General features: G+C 42.7%; 1 protein-coding gene across 7 annotated transcripts in view; it reads right to left on the bottom strand.

Annotated features, from left to right (window-relative positions):
• Positions 1 to 23,434, bottom strand: part of LOC100136219 (vitamin D3 receptor A) — a 92,443-nt gene that overhangs the window by 5,252 nt on the left and 63,757 nt on the right. For all 7 annotated transcript variants that reach the window (XM_090203245.1, XM_021566307.3, XM_090203244.1 and 4 more), the window contains 5 exons: positions 14,817 to 15,001; positions 14,481 to 14,580; positions 9,618 to 9,801; positions 6,521 to 6,675; positions 803 to 919 (listed from right to left, as the gene is read on the bottom strand). In XM_090203245.1, coding sequence (XP_090059371.1) covers positions 803 to 919; positions 6,521 to 6,675; positions 9,618 to 9,801; positions 14,481 to 14,580; positions 14,817 to 15,001 — 741 coding nt within the window. The remainder of the gene's footprint in view (positions 1 to 802; positions 920 to 6,520; positions 6,676 to 9,617; positions 9,802 to 14,480; positions 14,581 to 14,816; positions 15,002 to 23,434) is intronic.

The following is a 23,434-nucleotide window of genomic DNA, read 5'->3' as shown; positions in this document are numbered from 1 at the left end:
ACAAACACACCATACAAACATACAGTGTACAAAACATTAGGAACACCTTCCTAAAATTCAGTTGCACACCCTTTTGCACTCAGGACAGCCTTAATTTATCGGGCCATGGACTCTACAAGGTGACGAAAGCGTTCCACAGGGATGCTGGTCCATGTTGGATGACTGCAATGCTTCCAACAGTTGTGTCAAGTTGGCTGGATGTCCTTTGGGTGGTGGACTATTCTTGATACACACGAGACACTGTGGAATGTGAAAAACCCAGCAGCATTGCAGTTCTTGACACACTCAAACCGGTGCACCTGACACCTACTACCATTGGGGCTCCCGAGTGCCACAGTGGTTTAAGGCACTGCATCTCAGTGCTAGTGGCATCACCACATACCCTGGTTTGATTCCAGGCAGTATCACAACCGGCCGTTATTGGAAGACCCATAGGGCGGTGCACAATTGGCCCAGCATCGTCTGGGTTTGCCCATAGTAGGTCGTCATTGTAAATAATAATTTGTTCTTGCCTAGTTACATAAAGGTTAAATAAAAATAAATAAAAATACCCGTTTCAAAGCCATACAAATACAATCATGTCTCAATTGTCTCAAAATCCTTCTTTAACCCATCTCCTCCTCTTCATCTACACTGATTGAAGTGGATTTAACAAGTGACATCAATAAGGGATCCTAGGAACACCTGCTGACCAGGTGAAAACTAATGTTTTGTGCACTCAGTATAACCAAGCACACACACACACACACACAAACACAAACAAGCACAGATGGCAGCGGTCAGGTAGATGGTAGATGGATACCTGGAGACAGCAGGCAGATGGCCATGAGCAGCACGTGTTCCTCCTCATGGAGCTGGAGTTTCTTCAGGCCCACCTGGAACTTCACTAGCGGCTCCAACAGGTCCAGAGTGTGACCCGCTACAGGGAGCGGCAGACAGGGGGTGAGTGTGTGTTCATGTGGTTTGACATAGTGATTGAACTACAGTGCCTTCAGAAAGTATTCATACCTCCACATTTTGTTGTGTTACAGCCTGAATACAAAAACAATTAAATATATTCATAATTTTTTCAACCATCTACACACAAAACCACCATGACAAAGTGAAAACATGTTCAGAAAAATGAACGCAGGAATCAAATTTAGATAAGTAGACCTACTCATACCGTGTGTCAATACTTTGTAAGAGCATCTTGGGCAGCTATTACCACTTTGAGTCGCCTTGGGTATGTATTCATCAGCTTTGGGATTTTCTCCTATTCTTCCTTGCAGATTTTCTCAAGCTCAAATCCAATTTATTTGTCACATACACATGGTTAGCAGATGTTAATGCGAGTGTAGCAAAATGCTTGTGCTTCTAGTTCCGACAATGCAGCAATAACCAACAAGTAATCTAACTAACAATTCCAAAACTACTGTCTTATACACACACAAGTGTAGGGGGATAAAGAATATGTACATAAAGATATATGAATGAGTGATGGTACAGAGCGGCATAGGCAAGACAGTAGATGGTATCGAGTACAGTATATACATATGAGATGAGTATGTAAACAGTGGCATAGTTAAAGTGGCTAGTGATACATGCATTACATAAAGATGCAGTAGATGATATAGGGTACAGTATATACATATACATATGAGATGAGTAATGTAGGGTATGTAAACATTATATTAAATAGCATTGTTTAAAGTGGCTAGTGATATATTTTACATCATTTCCCAACAATTCCCATTATTAAAGTGGCTGGAGTTGAGTCAGTGTTGGCAGCAGCCACTCAATGTTAGTGGCTGTAGAAGTGTGTGAGTGCTTTTGGTGACAAGCCGAATTTCTTCAGCCTCCTGAGGTTGAAGAGGCGTTGCTGCGCCTTCTTCACGATGCTGTCTGTGTGGGTGGACCAATTTAGTTTGTCTGATGTGTACACCGAGGAACTTACTGTTCCATCGATGTGGATAGGGGGGTGTTCCCTCTGCTGTTTCCTGAAGTCCACAATCATCTCCTTAGTTTTGTTGACGTTGAGTGTGAGGTTAATTTCCTGACACCACACTCCGAGGGTCCTCATCTCCTCCCTGTAGGCCGTCTCGTCGTTGTTGGTAATCAAGCCTACCACTGTTGTGTCGTCCGCAAACTTGACGATTGAGTTGGAGGCGTGCGTGGCCACGCAGTCGTGGGTGAACAGGGAGTACAGGAGAGGGCTCAGAATGCACCCTTGTGGGGCCCCAGTGTTGAGGATCAGCGGGGTGGAGATGTTGTTGCCTACCCTCACCACCTGGGGGCAGCCCGTCAAGAAGTCCAGTACCCAGTTGCACAGGGCGGGGTCGAGACCCAGTCGTTTAGCTCAGTTACCTTAGCTTTCTTGGGAACAGGAACAATGGTGGCCCTCTTGAAGCATGTGGGAACAGCAGACTGGGATAGGGATTGATTGAATATGTCTGTAAACACACCAGCCAGCTGGTCTGCGCATGCTCTGAGGGCGCGGCTGGGGATGCCGTCTGGGCCTGCAGCCTTGCGAGAGTTAACACGTTTAAATGTTTTACTCACCTCGGCTGCAGTGAAGGAGAGGCCGCATGTTTTGGTTGCAGGCCGTGTCAGTGGCACTGTATTGTCCTCAAAGCGGGCAAAAAAGTTATTTAGTCTGCCTGGGAGCAAGACATCCTGGTCCGTGACGGGGCTGGTTTTCTTTTTGTAATCCGTGATTAACTGTAGACCCTGCCACATACCTCTTGTGTCTGAGCCGTTGAATTGAGATTCTACTTTGTCTCTATACTGACGCTTAGCTTGTTTGATTGCCTTGCGGAGGGAATAGTTACACTGTTTGTATTCGGTCATGTTTCCGGTCACCTTGCCCTGATTAAAAGCAGTGGTTCGCGCTTTCAGTTTCACGCGAATGCTGCCATCAATCCACGGTTTCTGGTTTGGGAATGTTTTAATCGTTGCTATGGGAACGACATCTTCAACGCACGTTCTAATGAACTCGCACACCGAATCAGCGTATTCGTCAATGTTGTTGTCTGACGCAATACGAAACATATCCAGTCCATGTGATGGAAGCAGTCTTGGAGTGTGGAATCAGATTGGTCGGACCAGCATTGAACAGACCTCAGCGTGGGAGCTTCTTGTTTTAGTTTCTGTCTGTAGGCAGGGATCAACAAAATGAAGTCGTGGTCAGCTTTTCCGAAAGGAGAGCGGGAGAGGGCCTTATATGCGTTGCGGAAGTTAGAATAGCAATGATCCAAGGTTTTGCCAGCCCTGGTTGCGCAATCGATATGCTGATACAATTTAGGGAGTCTTGTTTTCAGATTAGCCTTGTTAAAATCCCCAGCTACAATGAATGCAGCCTCAGGATGTATGGATTCCAGTTTGCAAAGAGTCAAATAAAGTTTGTTCAGAGCCATCGATGTGTCTGCTTGGGGGGGAATATATACGGCTGTGATTATAATCGAAGAGAATTCCCTTGGTAGATAATGCGGTCGACATTTGATTGTGAGGAATTCTAAAATCAGGTGAACAGAAGGACTTGAGTTCCTGTATGCTTTTGTGACCACACCACATCTCGTTAGCCATAAGGCATACGGCCCCGCCCCTCTTCTTACCAGAAAGATGTTTGTTTCTGACGGCGCGATGCGTGGAGAAACCAGCTGGCTGCACCGACTCCGATAGCGTCTCTCCAGTGAGCCATGTTTCCGTGAAGCAAAGAACGTTACAGTCTCTGATGTCCCTCTGGAATGCTACCCTTGCTCGGATTTCATCAACCTTGTTGTCAAGAGACTGGACATTGGCGAGAAGTATACTGGGGAGTGGTGCACGATGTGCCCGTCTCCGGAGTCTGACCAGAAGACCACTTCGTTTCCCTCTTTTACGAAGTTGTTTTTTTGGGTCGCCGGCTAGGATCCATTCCGTTGTCCTGGGTGAAAGGCAGAACACAGGATACGCTTCGCGAGAAAGTCATATTCTTGGTCGTACTGATGGTGAGTTGACACTGCTCTTACATTCAGTAATTCTTCTGGACTGTATGTAATGAAACCTAAGATGACCTGGGGTACTAATGTAAGAAATAACACGTAAAAAAACAAAAAACTGCATAGTTTCCTAGGAACGCGAAGCGAGGCGGCCATCTCTGTCGGCGCCGGAAGTTAGATGGGGAGCGGTGGTGAACAGTAATCTCCAAGTCATTCCATAGATTTACAAATGGGATTCAAGTCTAGGCTTTGGCTGGGCCACTCAAGGACTTTCATATTCTTGTTTTGAAGCCATTCCAGAGTTGTTTTGGCTGTATGGGTGTGCAGAGCTCATCAAGGCAAAGGGTGGCTACTTTGAAGAATCTCAAATATATTTTGATTTGTTTTCTACAATAATGAAAAATCCTTGAATAAGTAGGAGTCCAAACTTGACTGGTACTGTGTGATGTATTGTTGTCTCTACCTTCTTGCCCTTTGTGCTGTTGTCTGTGCCCAATAATCTTTGTACCATGTTTTATGTTGCTACCATTTTGTGTTTCTACCATGTTGTTGTTATTTTGCTACCATGCTGTGTTGTTGTCTTATAGGTCTCTCTTTATGTAGTGTTGTGTTGTCTCGCTTGTTGTGATGTGTGTTTTGTCCTATATTAATATTGTATTTATTTTATAATCCCAGCCCCCGTCCCCACAGGAGGCCTTTTGGTAGGCCATTATTGTAAATAAGAATTTGTTCTTAACGGACTTGCCTAGTTAAATAAAGGATACATTTTAAAAAAGAGATCTGTATTTTATTTCAAATAAATGTGCAAATATGTCTAAAAACATGTTTTCACTTTGTCATTATTGGGCATTGTGTGTAGATGTGTGAGAAACAAAATTTATTTCAGCAAATTTGAATTCTGACTAACAAAAAGTGGAATAAGGTGTATGAATACTTTCTGAATGCACTTTATGTAGTGTGAAGAGTATGAGTGCACACACACACACACACACAGTGGAGCAAAAAAGCATTTCGTCAGCCACCAATTGTGCAAGTTCTCCCACTTAAAAAGATGAGGCCTGTAATTTTCATCATACGTACTCTTCAACTATGACAGACAAAATGAGAAAAACAATCCAGAAAATCACATTCCCCATTGTTAAATCATGAATTTACTGTGGTTAATCACATTTCACTAGCCACACCCAGGCCTGATTACTGCCAGACATGTTGAATCAATCACGTAAATAGAACCTGTGTGACAAAGTGAAGTAGGCCAAAAGATCTCAAAAAGCAAGACATCATGCCGCGATCCAAAGAAATTCAGGAACAGATGAGAAACAAAGTAATTGACATCAGTCTGGAAATGGTTAAAAAAGTTATTTCTAAAGCTTTGGGACTCCAGCGAACCACGGTGAGAGACATTATCAACAAATGGAGAACATTTAGAACAGTGGTGAACCTTCCCAGGATTGGCCGGCCTACCAAAATTACCCCAAGAGCGCAGCGACGACTCATCCAAGAGGTCACAAAAGAACCCACAACAACATCTAAAGAACTGCAGGCCTCACTTGCCTCAGTTAAGGTCAGTGTTCATGACTCAACCATAAGAAAGAGACTGGGCAAAAATGGCATCCATGGCAGAGTTCCAAGGCGAAAACCACTGCTGACCAAAAATAACATAAAGGCTTGTCTCACTTTTGTCAAAAAAACATCTTGATGAGCCCCAAGACTTTTGGAAAATATTCTGTGGACTCACGAGACAAAAGTTGAACTTTTTGGAAGGTGTGCGTCCCGTTACATCTGCTGTAAAAGTAACAGCATTTCAGAAAAAGAACATCATACCAACAGTCAAATATGGTGATGGTAGTATGATGGTCTGGGGCTGCTTTGCTGCTTCAGGACCTGGACGACTTGCTGTGATTGATGGAACCATGAATTCTGTTCTCTACCAAAAAATCCTGAAGGAGAATGTCCGGCCATCCGTTCATGACCTCAAGCTGAAGCGCACTTGGGTTCTGCCGCAGGACAATGGGCCAAAACACACCAGCAAGTCCACCTCTGAATGGCTTAAAAAAAAAAGAAATTTAAAAAAAGAGGGTTTTGGAGTGGCCTAGTCAAAGTCCGGACTTGAATCCAATTGAGATGCTGTGGCGTGACCTTAAAAATGTGGTTCATGCTCGAAAACCCTCCGATGTGGCTGAATTAAAACTATTCTGCAAAGAAGAGTGGGACAAAATACGTCCACAGCGATGTGAAAGACTCATTAGCAGTTATCGCAAACGCTTGATTGCAGTTGTTGTTGCTGAGGGTGGCACAACCAGTTATTAGGTTTAGGGGGCAATTACTTTTTCACATAGGGCCATGAAGGTTCGGATAGCTTTTTTCCATTAATAAATAAAATCATCACTTAAACTGCATTTTGTGTTTACTTGGGTTATCTTTGTGTAATATTAAAATGTGTTTGATTACCTGAAACATTTAAGTGTGACAAATGTGCAAAAAAATAAGAAATCAGAAAGGGGGCAAATGCTTTTTCACAGCACTCTACATATACATATGTGTGTGTGCCTCTGTCTCACCCTTGGTGACGTCGGTGATGCAGTACTTGAAGTCAGGGCTACCACCACAGCTCCAGGACATATCCTCTATGTTGAAAGACTGGTTGGAGCGTAGCATAATGATCTCGATGGCACTTGACTTGAGCAGTGCGATCTGGTCCTCAGCAGTCAGCCCTCTGGAAACACAATAACATGTAATGAGCCAAACATGCAGTGTGACAGGGTGCCCTTACCCATCACCACATCACACAGAGGGCCTCTTGTCGGATTCGATTATACCAGCTGAAGAATGAGGCAATAGGAACCCGTTTCTCCCATTGTGCAATTCAGTCCAGATTTAAAGATTGGGTTCCATTGGTAGCAAAAGATGGGGGAATCAGCATAACACCATACCCAGGCTGGAATCTTGAAGCCCATTGGATAATGCCTGTATTTTACTTCCTAACAAAACAAAGTAGTTCTTATCCTTGAAACTGGAATTGCAGGATTGTCTGAAAACAAAAAAAAACTATTTCCATCTCATACTCATTTTTTATACCCACAGACATGTCTTCTGACAGGATGAGTGAATCAGCACTGTTCCCTAGAATGTTCTAAGGGAGGAGAGAAACAGGAAGGACAAGATGTACAATGGATTATATGGTTACCAGGACGACGGCATTCCATTGTTTTCTTTTGAGCATGAGCACACAGTGGCATGCTGTTCTTCCCCTCCACCCACATCTCTCCCCATCCATATTCACATACCCATACCAAGGTTAACACCAAACTAGAAAATGACATTACCTGAGGTAAATGTGTGTACTTGCTAGTCTTGAAGTATATGGTTGTGAAAGAGTAGTGGTAGTGAGAAAATGGAGGCACACACCAAGAAATTTAGGGGCACAATGAAAATATTTGAGGTAATAAAGCTAGAATCCTTCCTTTTTCTCGGGCACACTGGTGCTCCAAAATTTAAATATCAGGTCAAACACCAAAATATTTAGGCACATATGCACCTAAAATGGTCACACTAAAGTGGTTGTGACTGCAGCAGTACTATGGTTTTCATAGGCCAACTGGTTAGTATTGGCAAAGATCTATATACTAACAGGATACTGGACTGACTGCTCTAACTATGGGAATACGTCTGCAAAGGCGGAAGGCAGGTGGGAGACGGCAGGATTAGTCGGGAACATTCTAGCCAATGAGAGGGCAGATACACGCGTGAACAACATGCACAACTCCGATATAAAGTAGTTTGTCTCAAAGTTGCCGTAATGCCACGTGCGCACAGTCACAAAAACCTTAAATTCTATTCGATCAAATAAACCTTGCGTAGCAAATTAACAATTCAATTTTATGTTGCCCATTAACCTCCATACAAAAAAAAAATCCCCAGTTCCACAGGTTAACCTTGTATTTTCACATAGACAGATTGTCACTTTGCCTCCTCTTCTCTGGTTATAGTGAGCCAATTTGGGGGTGGTTTGTAGATGTGGAGATATTATAGCGGGCTATTTTAGTAAGCTTGAGTGAATACTACTAGCATCATAAGCCATGTGTGTTTTTACAAAATCTATTCTAGCACTTAAAGTGGTAGTATACTACATTGGGTTTACATTTTTCAATAACAGCATTATTTATTCAATCTAATAGCTTCCAAAATGCAAGTAGGTATATGCATCTGTCCGATAACATGTTCTGATGGAATAGCTTGTCCTGCACTTTGTAAAGACCCAGTGCATTGACAGAATTTTTTAAAGACATTGGTCCCTTTCTAAACACAGCAATGTGAATGCAAAGTAGTGAGTAGTCACTAGAAGCGAGCAGAGTTTTTCCCATTCAAACCAACATTTGCATTGGGAAACGTTGTTGTGCGTAAAGTGGTAACAAAACTTTTTTTCCCCTCGCAAACTGAAGACGGGTAGCTTTTACAGTTGTTTTGGTGCTACAGGTGCCAGCAGAAGGTAAATAATAAGATAAAGTATGTCTGATTTATTAAGTTGTTTTGCTTTAAGGACACACACCTAATTACAGGGAATCTTGATCCGCTGTGCCGTACAGCACCTCTGACTGCTGGGGAACAGGCAGTCTCCCTGCCAACGACTGACGTCATGAGCCACACTAACACAGGCTGCCAGGCAAACACAGTCAGCCGGGTCATTCTAAACAGATCCTGTAACTGAATGGGAATCCTGAATACATGCAACACCAACTGATATGGCTGGTGAGAGAGATCCGTTTACACCTGTGAGCTAACCCTTCCTCACAAATACAGGTTTCAGCCATTTGCCTGAATGCTTTCTGAGACCGAAGTTCAAATAAGTACTGTAAGCACAGCGCATAAGCTTTGATAGTTCATGGAGATCAACTATTGGGGAGAGGGTGCATGAATGACTCAAACGCAGGTCAGTAAAATGTACAATTTTCCACAGTATGAGAGTTTACCATTTCCCTATGCATATTTGACTTTGGCCTTTCCACATTTAATCATTTTGAGAACTCATACCCGCAGTAAATCAACTCTCTAGTGACTCTATGAATGTTACATTTATCTGGCACACCCTTCCCCATGCCGAGGACATCATTACGGCTTTGTCAGAACCGCATGTTATACATGAAACAACTTGTTGTGAATATGTATTCACGGCATGTTCTGTACAACATGTTCACTGACTGCATACATCTGGGGATGGATCAGGAGCCTTATTTGAACACATCATGTGATGCAATCACTCTGTTCCAGCGTATTCCAGGAAGAGCACTGAGCAGTACTCGCCGGAGGCCCTACGTGTTTAGAAAATGCCACACACACACACACACACACACACACACACACACACACACACACACACACACACACTGTACCAAAGCTTGTAGCTATGCAATTAATGAAGTCGTCCACCCACAGAAATAACTACTAAAGGCTTAATGGACAGAAGGAGCCTAAAAGATCAACATGTTGTTGTGTAATTGCCTAATTAAAAGATACAGAAGATGGTGGAGCCCTTTAATGTACTATTGTTGGGCTCCGGGGTGAATTTTCTACTACGTACAATCCTAACTTGAACCATTAGTGGGCAAAATGTAGAACTGACCCCAGACCAGAAGGCACATGATATGCAAAGACACCCACCTGAAGCCAGGGATCATCTTAGCGAAGCCAATGACCTTCTGGATGCTGTAACTGACCAGGTCAGCCAGGTGAGGTAACATGGAGAGCTTGGAGCCATCGTCCTCACTGGAGTCCGGGCTGCCTGCACTGTCCTGGTACATCATCAACAGACTGCTGAATTTCATCAGCTTGGTGTCCACCGACTCTACACAGGGAGAGAGAATAAAGGTGTTTAATGGAGATGGAGGAAAGAGAGGTGTTCAATAATAAAGAGAAAGGATAAATGTTAGAGTTCATGGGGAATGTGAACGAGGGAGAGATGTCAGTGGCAATAAATGGTTGCTAAAGGAAGCAAAAGGGTGACAATGAAATGGTACAAAAGGCCATTCAACTCTTCCAGGGCCCAGTTTCCCGAAAGTGATGTAACTTAGGCTTATGAACGCTTTAACGACACATCTTTCCTACAACAGCCGAAGATATAACATGCGTTTCCCAAAACACCACGCAAAGAGGACACTAAAAGTGCGTTGTTGGAGCATGTGTCGATACTGATTGGATCGAAAGAAAGGCAGTGCTTCTCTCAGATCATCTTTCTCAATTAAAATCTCATCTTAACATTTGTATTATTCACATTACCTACAATAGATCAGCTCCCAGAGAGATATTACCACCTACGGCTGCAAATATTGAGGTAGCTTACTCTAATGCTTCTCCAATAAAATTCTAATGCTTACCGCACATTATGAAATATCTTCAGACAGTAGCAAAACAGAACTAAATTTATTGAACATTAAATGCATTTCAATATGATTGAAATAGGCCTGCAGTACTGCAGTAACAGTAATCATACCCCTAGACTGACACAAATTGTCGTGTTTCACTGGATTTTTTTAAAAATATAAATTTGACCAAATGTTATGAAAAGTACACTGCTCAAAAAAAATAATAACAAAATCACACAAAAATGATCAATGGAAATCAAATTGATCAACCTATGGAGGTCTGGATTTGGAGTCACACTCAAAATTAAAGTGGAAAACCACACTACAGGCTGATCCAACTTTGATGTAATGTCCTTAAAACAAGTCAAAATGAGGCTCAGTAGTGTGTGTGGCCTCCACGTGCCTATATGACCTCCCTACAACACCTGGGCATGCTCCTGATGAGGTGGCAGATGGTCTCCTGAGGGATCTCCTCCCAGACCTGGACTAAAGCATCCGCCACCCAGATGTGCTCAATTGGATTCAGGTCTGGGCGGGCCAGTCCATTGCATCAATGCCTTCCTCTTGCAGGAACTGCTGACACACTCCAGCCACGTGAGGTCTAGCATTGTCTTGCATTAGGAGGAACCCAGGGCCAACCGCACCAGCATATGGTCTCACAAGGGGTCTAAGGATCTCATCTCGGTACCTAATGGCAGTCAGGCTACCTCTGGCGAGCACATGAAGGGCTGAAAGAAATGCCACCCCACACCATGACTGACCCACCGCCAAACCGGTCATGCTGGAGGATGTTGCAGGCAGCAGAACGTTCTCCACGGCGTCTCCAGACTGTCACGTCTGTCACGTGCTCAGTGTGAACCTGCTTTCATCTGTGAAGAGCACAGGGCGCCAGTGGCGAATTTGCCAATCTTGGTGTTCTCTGGCAAATGCCAAACGTCCTGCACGGTGTTGGGCTGTAAGCACAACCCCCACCTGTGGACGTAGGGCCCTCATACCACCCTCATGGAGTCTGTTTCTGACCGTTTGAGCAGACACATGCACATTTGTGGCCTGCTGGAGGTCATTTTGCAGGGCTCTGGCAGTGCTCCTCCTTGCACAAAGGCGGAGGTAGCGGTCCTGCGGCTGGGTTGTTGCCCTCCTACGGCCTCCTCCACGTCTCCTGATGTACTGGCCTGTCTCCTGGTAGCGCCTCCATGCTCTGGACACTACGCTGACAGACACAGCAAACCTTCTTGCCACAGCTCGCATTGATGTCCCATCCTGGATGAGCTGCACTACCTGAGCCACTTGTGTGGGTTGTAGACTCCGTCTCATGCTACCAGTAGAGTGAAAGCACCGCCAGCATTCAAAAGTGACCAAAACATCAGCCAGGAAGCATAGGAACTGAGAAGTGGTCTGTGGTCACCACCTGCAGAACCACTCCTTTATTGGGGTTGTCTTGCTAATTGCCTATAATTTACACCTGTTGTCTATTCCATTTGCACAACAGCATGTGAAATGTATTGCCAATCAGTGTTGCTTCCTAAGTGGACAGTTTGATTTCACAGAAGTGTGATTGACTTGGAGTTACATTGTGTTGTTTAAGTGTTCCCTTTATTTTTTTGAGCGGTGTATATACAGAAATCTAATTGACATAAGTATTCACCACCCTGAGTCAATACATGGTACAATCACCTTTGGCAGCAATTACAGCTGTGAGTTTTCTGGGTAAGTCTCTTAGAGCTTTGTACACCTAGATTGTGCAATATTTGCACATTATTATCTTTAAAATTCTTCTCCCACAAGAAGGTTGTTGATCATTGCTAGATAGCCATTTTTAAGTCTATGCATAGATCTTCAAGACGATTTATGTCAAAACTGTAACTAGGCCACTCAGGAACATTCAACGTCATCTTGGTAAGCAACTCCAGTGTAGACTTGGCCTTGTGTTTGAGGTTATTGTCCTGCTGAAAGGTAATGTCTCCCAGTGTGTTTGGAAAGCAGACAACCAGGTTTTCCCTTCCGGATATTCTTTGCTTAGCTCTATTCAGATTATTTTTATCCTAAAAAAACTCCTTAGTCCTTGCCGATGACAAGAATACCCATAACATGATGCAGCCACCACCATGCTTGAAAAAAATGAAGAACAGTACTCAGGGATGTGTTGTGTTGGATTTGCCCTAAACAATTTGTATTCAGGACATAAAGTGAAATTTTTCTTTGCCACATTTAGTGTCTTATTGCAAACAGAATGCAATTTTTGAATATTTGTATTCTGTACAGGCTTCCTGTCCACTCTGTCATTTAGGTTAGTATTGTGGAAGTAACTATCCATCCTCAGTTTTCTCCTATCACACCCATTAAACTCTGTTTTAAAGTCACTACTGACCTCATGGTGAAATCCCTGAGTGGTTTCCTTCCACTGCGTCAACTGAGTTAGGAAGGACACCTGTATCTTTGTAGTGACTGGGTGTATTGATACATCCAAAGTATAAGTAATATACTTCACCATGCTCCAAGAGATATTCAATGTCTGATTTTTTATTTTACCCTTCTACCAATAGGTGCCCTTCTTTTTAAATTTATTTTACCTTTATTTAACTAGGCAAGTCAGTTAAGAACAAATTCTTATTTTCAATGACGGCCTAGGAACAGTGGGTTAACAGTGGGTTGCCTGTTCAGGGGCAGAACGGCAGATTTGTACCTTGTCAGCTCGGGGATATGAACTTGCAACCTTTCGGTTACAGGTCCAACGCTCTAACCACTAGGCTACCCTGCCGCCACTTTCCCTGGTCTTCGTGGTTGAATCTGTGTTTGACATTCATTTCTCGACTGAGGGACCTTACAAATAATTGTACGTGTGGGGTACAGAGAATAGGTCGTTTTAAAACACTATTATTGCACACAGAGTCCATGGAACTTATTATGTGACTTATTAAGCACATTTTTACTCCTGAACTTATTTAGGCTTGTCTCAACAAAGGGGTTGAATACTTATTTACTCAAGACATTTGGAGAGACTTGTCAATGACGACAAGGGTAGTCCTCCTCATCATATTAAACTTCTTGTGACTAGCAATCCCGGATCTGGGAGCGTAATCATAGCCTCAAACGAATTAGCATAACGCAGCGGACATAAATACCCCTAGAAAATGTTCCTATTCATGAAAATCACAAATTAAATATATTGAGACAGAGCTTAGCCTTTTGTTAATCACACTCATCTCAGATTTTCTAAATATGCGTTACAGCCAACGCTAGACAAGCATTTGTGTTGATCATGGCATAATGCCTGCTAGGCTCTGCTGGCAGCAGGCAACATTTTCACGAAAATAAGAAAAGCAATCAAATTAAATCATTTACCTTTGAAGAACTTCGGATGTTTTCACTCAGGAGACTCCCAGTTAGATAGCAAAATGTTCTTTTTCCAAAAATATTATTTTTTAAGGTGAAATAGCTCCTGTTTGTTCATCATGCTTGGCTGAGAAATCGACCGGAAAATGCTATCACTACAACGCCAAACTTTTTTCCAAATTAGCGCCATAATATCGACAGAAACATGGCAAACGTTGTTTAGAATCAATCCTCACGGACGGACGGACGGACAGACGGACGGACGGACAGACGGACGGATATATTATCATATATCCATCTAGGCAATTGGTTTCTCATAAGAAGCGATTGGGAAAATGGCTACCTCAGTATTTTACGCAAGATTTTCTGCGGGAGACATGTGACCACTTGCTAAATGTGGTCCCTTACGGCTATTCTTCAACAGAAATGCGTAAAAAGACGTCACAATGCTGTAGACACCTAGGGGAATACGTAGAAAACGTAAGCTCATTCGTAGCTCATTCACAGCCATATAAGGAGTCATTGGCATGAGGCGGTTTTAAAAAATGCGGCACTTCCTGATTTGATTTTTATCTGGGTTTCGCCTGTAACATCAGTTCTGTTGCACTCACAGACAATATCTTTGCAGTTTTGGAAACATCAGTGTTTTCTATCCAAAGCTGTCAATTATATGCATAGTCGAGCATCTTTTCGTGACAAAATATCTTGTTTAAAACGGGAACGTTTATCCAAAAATTTAAATATCGCCCCCTAGTCGTAAAAGGTTAATGGAACATGCGATTGTGGTGCATGTATACTGTGTGCCTTAGCGTGAGCATGTGTCCCTCACCTGGTGAGTGGTTGAAGGAGTCTGAGGAGGCATCTGACAGCGAGTGAAGGGAGGCTGCACGACTGGCACTGCGTGTTACTGGCCCGTCTCGCCCCGGGGGCTGCAAACACACAACACATGCATTTAGCATAGACAAAAAGTATTATTGTTATATCTTGTAAAGTGCACATGGGAGTGATTGACAAAACAGACGCAGAATCACTTGAAGTGAAAATGTTAAAACATTAAAATGCATGTCATGCAATAGCTGTGATTTCATATCGCAATAAAATATATATATATATAGCAAAAAAAGTTAAAACGTGAGTGGCTAAGCATATTTAGATCAGTACAGACCCTGAAGCGTGAGAAGTCGGAGTAGGAGTCATCGTAGGTCTTGTGGTGTGCCTCCACCAATGATGCGATGACCTGGCTCTGCTCGTCATTAAGCCTTGGTCTCAGGGCCTCCCTCGCCGCCTCCTCCTCCTTCCTCTTCTGGATCAGATCCTTCTTCCTCTGCACCTCCTCATCTGTCAGGATGACTGGGGGAGAGGGAGGCGAAGGGGAGACAGGTGAGAAGAGGAGTGGTGGGAAACCAGTAACACAGCTAGCCTGATTGCCTTTCACAGGAGCCTCTCTCAGATCCCCTGACAACCGTGGTCAATTAAGTGAGCTTCTATCACTAGCTGATAGCTTTCTTCACACAAACAGCAGCTATGAGAGAGGGTTGAAACAAGACTCAGTAGAATGCATATAGGCTTATGTTCTTCCAAGGAGAACCACCATTAGCACCAACAAGTGTCATCTGAACTGTTCTGTTTCTCAAACAAACATAATGCCAATTTTCCATACTGCGGTAAACCACTACAAGATGATACACAAAGCAATGTAGAAATATAGAAATGTACCAGACAGAGGCTATCAACTACACATAAGTAAATACATTGAAACTAAACTAGAAGTTAATTTTAGTTTCAACGGATAAAACAAATAATCATATCAAATGTACCAGACAGAGGCTAACATGCAAACCTCACCGGACACATTGCGTTTGCGAGCATTACAAAATAAAAATGTACATACGCATGTTATCCAATAATTTCACCCACACCAGTCACGCGTGTGACCGAGCATCTGCGTAGCCTAGCACTAAAACAGAACTTGGATCTAGGTGAGACACAAAACACGCTGCAAGTCCCGCTTCTCCCATCTACTCATACGACCCCACATGGGTATTTGAAAGATGAACGAAGAGAGATTAATGATAGATAACTACAGTAACTAAAGTCAGAGAGCATCATTGAGGTCCTGAATTTAACATTTTAAACACCAGTCCTTGCCTTTTCCTAAATAAGCCTATTCAACACACTGTTGTTAGTTTTTCCTTCACAAGTTGTCTACACCTAAACTATATCAAAACTCATTTCACACATAGCCCTATAATAATAGATGTAGCCTAAAAGACCAGATGAAATTGACTATAGTCTGATGGGTGGTAATATTATTAATTGCCTTCTGAAGAGGCTGCAGTGCAGGTAAATGACAAAGGGAACGGAGCTCACCAAAAAAGCTACTTTTTCCAAATCATCCTTCAGGAAGGCAAGACGTTTTGATTTCATAACATATTGGAAAGAACAGGCTCTACGATTTCTAAAACATTTGCAAAAAATATCAAATTACGGCATGGGCTCTATTTTTCAAAATCTATATTTTATGTAAAGCATTACCGCTATTCAAAATGTTCTACATGTGAGCACTTGTGGAGGTATATAGGCTATTAAGCACAGATTAGTAACATAAAAAAGGTCAAATATGATACTCTGTTCTTTTGAAATATATATATATATATATATATATACACACACACACACACTTCTTTGTGATTGAGGTAGGGGGTTTTTCATTTTTACATATAGCCTACAGTAACAAACAAATTATATATTTTTTTGATTTTATAATGGAGTGCCTACCTAAAATTGTCAAATTCTATTTTTTGCAATAGCATATATAAAAACATTATTAGACTGTTGGAATAAATGAACTCAAAATAGGATGGCTAGATGCACAGCTTGATGTTCGATGCCCAGACATGGGTCAAAATTCTACAAGGATCCAGCAACAAATAGTTTAAATAACAACCCAATGTTCATCTACCAGGACAAACTAGCTAGCAATAGTAAGCTAGCTAAATGTCCATGAATGTGTCATGTGTTGAACATGCCCCCAAATTAATATATTTTGAACAAAAATATAACGCAACATGTAAAGGATCTCCCAAAATAAAAAAAATTGGCCTGTGTCGTAGTTAAACTTTAACATTTATTTCACCAGGTAGGCAAATTCTCATTTACAACTGCTACCTGGCCAAGACAAAGCAAAGCAGTTCGACACATAACAGAGTTATTCATGGAGTAAAACAAACATACAGTCAATATAACAGCAGAAAAATAAGTATATATACACAATGTGAGCAAATGAGGGAGGTAAAGGCAATAAATAGGCCATGGTGGTGAAGTAAATACAATATAGCAATTCAGACACGAATGGTAGATTTGACAGATGAGTGTGCAAAGTAAAAATAATGGGGTGCAAAGGAGCAAAATAAATACATACAGTAGGGGAAGAGGTTGTTGTTTGGGTTATTTATAGATGGGCTATATACAGGTGCAGTGATCTGTGAGCTGCTCTGACAGCTGGTGCTTAAAGCTTGTGAGGGAGATAAGTGTTTCCAGTTTCAGAGATTTTTATAGTTCATTCCAGTCAATGGCAGCAGAGAACTGGAAGAGATGCGGCCAAAGGAGAAATTGGCTTTCGGGGTGACAAGTGAGATATACCTGGTGGAACGCGTGCTACGGGTGGGTGCTGCTATGGTGACCAGTGAGCTTTGATAAGGCGGGACTTTACCTAGCAGGGTCTTGTCGATGACCTGGAGCCAGGGGGTTTGGCGACAATTATGAAGCGAGGGCCAGCCAACAAGAGCGTACAGGTTGCAGTGGTGGGTAGTATATGGGGCTTTGGTGACAAAATGGATGGCACTGTGATAGACTGCATCCAATTTGTTGAGTAGGGTGTTGGAGGCTATTTTGTAAATGACATCACCGAAGTCTAGGATCGGTAAGAAGGTCAGTTTTACGAGGGTATGTTAGGCAGCATGAGTGAAGGATGCCTTGTTTACGAAATAGGAAGCCAATTCTAGATTTAATTTTGGATTAGATATGTTTAATGTGTGTCTGGAAGGAGAGTTTACAGTCTAACCAGACACCTAGGTATTTGTAGTTATCCACGTATTCTAAGTCAGAACCGTCCAGAGTAGTAATGCTGGACGGGCAGGCAGGTGCAGGCAGTGATCGGTTGAAGAGCAGGCATTTAGTTTTACTTGTATTTAAGAGCAGTTGGAGGCCACGGAAGGAGAGTTATGGCATTGAAGCTCGTCTGGGGGGTTATTAACAGTGTCCAAAGAAGGGCCAGAAGTATACAGAATGGTGTCGTCTGCATAGAGGTGGATCAGAGACTCACCAGCAGCAAGAGTGACATCATTGATGTATACAGAGAAGAGAGTCAGCCCAAGAATTGAACCCTGTGGCACCCCCATAGACTGCCAGAGGTCCAGATAACAGGCCCTCAGATTTGACATACTGAACTCTATCGGAGAAGTAGTTGGTGAACCAGGCGAGGCAATCATTTGAGAAACCAAGGCCGTTGAGTCTGCCGATAAGGACGTGGTGATTGACAGAGTCAACAGACTTGGATAGGTCAATGAATACGGCTGCACAGTATTGTTTCTTAACGATGGCGGTTAAGATATCGTTTAGGACCTTGAGCGTGGCTGAGGTGCACCCATGACCAGCTCTGAAACCAGATTGCATAGCGGAGAAGGTACGGTGGGATTCGAAATGGTTGGTGATCTGTTTATTAACTTAGCTTTCGAAGACCTTAGAAAGGCATGGTAGGATAGATATAGGTCTGTAGCAGTTTGGGTCAAGAGTGTCCCCCCCTTTGAAGAGGGGGATGACCGCAGCTGCTTTCCAATCTTTGTGAATCTCAGACGACATGAAAGAGCAGTTGAACAGGCTAGTAATAGGGATTGCAACAATTTTGGCAGATCATTTTAGAAAGAAAGGGTCCAGATTGTCTAGCCCGGCTGATTTGTGGGGGTCCAGATTTTGCAGCTCTTTCAGAACATCAGCTGACTGGATTTGGTAGAAGGAGAAATGGCGAAGGCTTGGGCGAGTTACTGTGGGGGGTGCAGTGCTGTTGACCGGGGTAGGGGTAGCCAGGTGGAAAGCATGGCCAGCCGTAGAAAAATGCTTATTGAGATTCTCAATTATAGTGGATTTATCGGTGGTGACAGTTTCCTATCCTCAGTGCAGTGGGTAGCTGGGAGGAGGTGCTCTTATTCTCCATGGACTTCACAATGTCCTAGAACTTTTTTGAGTTTGTGTTGCAGGAAGCAAATTTCTGTTTGAAAAAGCTAGCCTTGGCTTTTCTAACTGCCTGTGTATATTGGTTTCGAACTTCCCTGAAAAGTTGCATTTCCCTTTCATTTTGCAGTATAGAACCAAACATCAATGAAACACCCAGCAGGCAGCCACAGACCATGAACAAATAAACTGAACTAAATGTTGAGCAGCAAAGTCCGCAATGATAAAAATAAGCTAAGATTTTATTTTGGCCACCATCACTTTTCCTTGAAGAGTCACATTTAACATGCCCATTAAAACCCAAGAAGCTAGGCACTTACATTCCAGCACTAGAAGGGCTCATTAAGCAATTCGCGAGTGGAGCTGTCAAGTGAGCGCTCACCGCGCTTCACAGCGCTCACCGCTCATAGCACTCACCGCTCATAGCACTCACCGCTCATAGCACTCACCGCTCATAGCACTCACCGCTCATAGCACTCACCGGGTGGTCTTTGTTGGGCAACAGCTTGTGTTCACACATTCATTGGCTAGGAATCTAAAACAGGCTTGTTTAATAGCCCAATGCACAAACACAAGATATTCTCCCAAAGAAACATCTAAAGGTAGAGCACCCCACATAGGAACAATTAGGAAGAAAGCACAAGAAATCTTAAAACTATACTGAACAACAATATAAAGCAACATGTAAACTGCTGGTCCCATGTTTTATAAGCTGAAATGAAAGATCCCAGAAATATTCCAAAACCACAAAAAGCTTTTCTCTCAAATTGTGTTCAAATTTGTTTACATCCCTGTAAGTGAGCATTTCTCCTTTGCCAAAATAATCCACTCACCTGATAGGTGTGGCTTATCAAGAAGCTGATTAAACAGCATGATCATTACACAGGTGCACCTTGTGATGGCTGGGGACAATAAAAGGCCACAAAAATGTTGTCACACAACACCACAGTTGTCTCAAGTTGAGGGAGCACGCAGTTGGAAGATAATTTCTCTACCACATGCCACCACCAATGTTGTTTTAGTGGCCTACATTAAGCCTGTTTGGGATTCTCTGGATCGATGTGTACGACAGCGTGTTCTAGTTCCCGACAATATCAAGCAACTCCGCTCAGCCATTGAATAGGAGTGGGACAACATTCCACAGAGCACAAACATCCTGATCAACTATATGTGAAGGAGATGTGTCGCGCTGCATGAGGCAAACGTTGGTCACACCTGATACTGACTGGTTTTCTGATCCACACCATTACCTTTTTTTCAAGGTATCTGTGGCTAACAGATGCATATCTGTATTCCCAGTCATGTGAAATCCATAGATAAGGGCTTAATTTAAATTGACTGATTTCCTTATAGAAACTCAGTTAAATCTTTGAAATTGTTGCATGTTGAGTTTCTATTTTTGTTCAGTGTAGTTGATATTTGAACCTGCATGTCATGATGGCATACGATGTGGATGAACAAAATCAATATGCACGTGGTAGGTATAGTCATGTAACTGCTACACGTTAGCCTTGTAGATACATAGCAACTAAATGCCTTATCTGAGTGAGTCACGTGAATCAGCTTCACGGCAGGACATTCCTGTCTTGACTGATGCTTTCTAGAAACTTCTGCTCACTTCATTTGCACAAAATGGCATTTGCGTTATTCATGCAAAAGCTTTCCGGACTACCCTTGTCAGAAAAGGTATTACGCAACTGTAAAACAAATGTTGTCTGTTTCATGCTCACATGCTGACAGATCAAGTTAACAGCAGCTGTGCCTGTGGTAGAATGCATTTGATGTTTTTGTCTATTATTTGCCAATAGTCTTCCCACTGTGAACAGCAAATTGAATGAAAAGAAGTTCATAAAACAGTTTTGGGAGCTGACCGTAACCACAACCAGGCAGCTGGCTCGTGTTATGCAGTACATTCAGAAAGTATTCAGACCCCTTCACTTTTTCCACATGTTATTACGTTACAGCCTCAAAATGTATTAAAAACAAATTCCCCTCACCAATCTACACACAATACCCAATAATGACAAAGCAATAAAATAATACTTTGCAACTTTATCAAAAATAAACAATGAAATTAGACCGATCTCTGTACTTTGCTCTGTTCATCTTTCCCTCAATCCTGACTAGTCGCCCAGTCCTTGCCACAGAACATACCCACATGATTCTGCCACCACCATGCTTCACCGTAGGGATGCTATAGGTGATGAGCGGTGCCTGGTTTCCTCCATGTGTGACACTTGGCATTGAGGCCAAAGAGTTCAGTCTTGGTTTCATGAGACCAGAGAATCTTGTTTCTCATGGTCTAAGAGTCCATTAGGTGCCTTTTGGCAAACTCCAAGCAGGCTGTCATGTGTCTTTTACTGAGGAGTGGCTTCTGTCTGGCCACTCCGCCATAAAGGCCTGATTGGTAGATCGCTTCAGAGATGGGTGTCCTTATGGAAGGTTCTCCCATCTCCACAGAGGAACTCTAACTCCAATCAACTTGTAGAAACATCTCAAGGATGATAATTGGAAACACGATGCACCTGGGCTCAATTTCTAGTCTCATGGCAAAGGGTCTTAATACTTATATATAAAAAACTGAATTACTTTATTTACATAACTTAGTAAAAATGTCTAAAAACCTGTTTTTGCTTTGTTACCATACGGTATTGTGTGTAGATTGATGAGGAAAACATTTTATTTAACCAATTTTAGAATAAGGCTGTAATGTAGGAAAATGTGGACTAAGTGAAGGGGTCTGAACACTTTCCGAATGCATTGTATGCTAGCTAGTAGCTACCTATTTAACTATGCTGCTGTCGCCAACATTTGATTTAATCTATTGCCATATTTAAGGATTATCCACAATGGATTATCCACAATGGAGAAATGTTCAGAACTAGAGGTGGATCACCCTTACTCCATCGTAGACCGTCTTACTGTTACTGGCTGGTTGACTGGGCTGACATCAAGCCAGAATGGGACACTCCGTAGCCCATCTAGCATGGCATAGTCAAAAGGACTGCCGAAGCACCCAAGCTAGCCAACAATGGTGATTTCCCAGAATTTGCCAGCTATTGTCTGCTGCGCTGTCTAGATAGTATTTCACAGTGCCTTCTGTATTGCTGGCACAGCACTGAGGTGACAGACAGCTGGCTGAGGACAGAAAAATCGAGCTGTTTACCACAGAATGTGTCCACATTTAGTAATTAGTCTAGTGCCTGGATCGCCATGGCGGAGGACTGAGATGCAGGGAGAGCGATCCTCGAAGGGAATTCAAAGACTAATCATAAAAGATTAAGTCCATAGAAAATATTTTAAAAGGATCATAATTAAGGGCCACTTGATTTGCCTTGACTGTCACTACTGAATGTAGTAGTTTGGTATCGTAATACTCTGGGTCAGAATATCATTAATATCACAATAACCTTCCCCAGCTATTATTAACTAGAAACAAAGAAATGTTTTAAGTGAGAAGTAGGCATTGATCTGAAGCCAAAAAGGAAAATAAATGCACAAGCACGACCATACATACTTCACCCATGCTCTACCAAGGTTTTCCAGCACACAGCTTTGACCTACTACAGTAGTTATGTCAGTCTATTGTATATCAAACAATGTGTAGGCAGGTTGCTTAGGATTCAAACCTTCTCAAAACAGCCTAATTAATACTCAAAGGTGCTCCCACAATGTGATTTGTACTGCATACAAGGTAAAGTATTGGATTCTTTAGGCACTACCCACACTAAGACATTATCCCATTTCACTACCTTTTCAAGCATTCTTTTCAATTATATGAAAGCAAGCTTTGATTTTAAAATTCCAGGACCATCAGGCTTGATTGAGTGAGCCGTTTTGTCTTGTAGTAATTTAATTTCACCTCTTTGCAGAATGAGCACAGAGGGGCTATTTCTGGCTGCCCTCCTGTTAACCCTGTAGCATAAGGGACTGTGGATAATTGTGTACTCTTCACTGATTTGGCAGGCGGCAGAGTGGGCAGGACTGCTCTGTTGTCTTGGCACACACTATCAACTGCGGACAATGTGGCTGGATCCTCAGCAAGGCAGCGATGCTTTGAAAAGGCAACAAACTAGGGGCGAGGCCTTGGATTGACCAATTAAAGCATTACGACACCCACTGGTTATGACCTTCAACTCTCATTACCGTCATTAGCTGTGCAAAACACCTCTGTGTAGCATTCAACATGATTTATACATGTGAACATAGTACTATATCAGCCACATACGGTAACTATCACTCCAAAAAAAAAAAAAAAGAGGACCAACAGGCAAACTTCAAAGAGCATTTAACATCAACATTCTACTTTACATAACCGCCTGCATTTGTGTCCACATCTAGCTCGATTGGATGAGAGCGGCAACTCGGCAACCAATCGCAAGTCTCACTCCATGCCACACCCGTCTGAAATATTTCAGGGCATGCCACATGTTAGTTATTGTTTTCACATGAGTGAGTACCCACATGACTGGGGCATGCTGTGCCAGGCAGCACTGTGGCCTGGAGCTTTAGCGCTGGTGCAGACAAAGAGGCCATTTTAGCTGTCTGGATCCT

The sequence above is a fragment of the Oncorhynchus mykiss genome, chromosome 16 (assembly GCF_057628025.1).
Source record: "Oncorhynchus mykiss isolate SJ-2025 chromosome 16, ASM5762802v1, whole genome shotgun sequence".
Taxonomy (NCBI): domain Eukaryota; kingdom Metazoa; phylum Chordata; class Actinopteri; order Salmoniformes; family Salmonidae; genus Oncorhynchus; species Oncorhynchus mykiss.
Note: the sequence above shows the minus strand (reverse complement) of the source record. Positions and strands in the feature narration are given on the sequence as shown.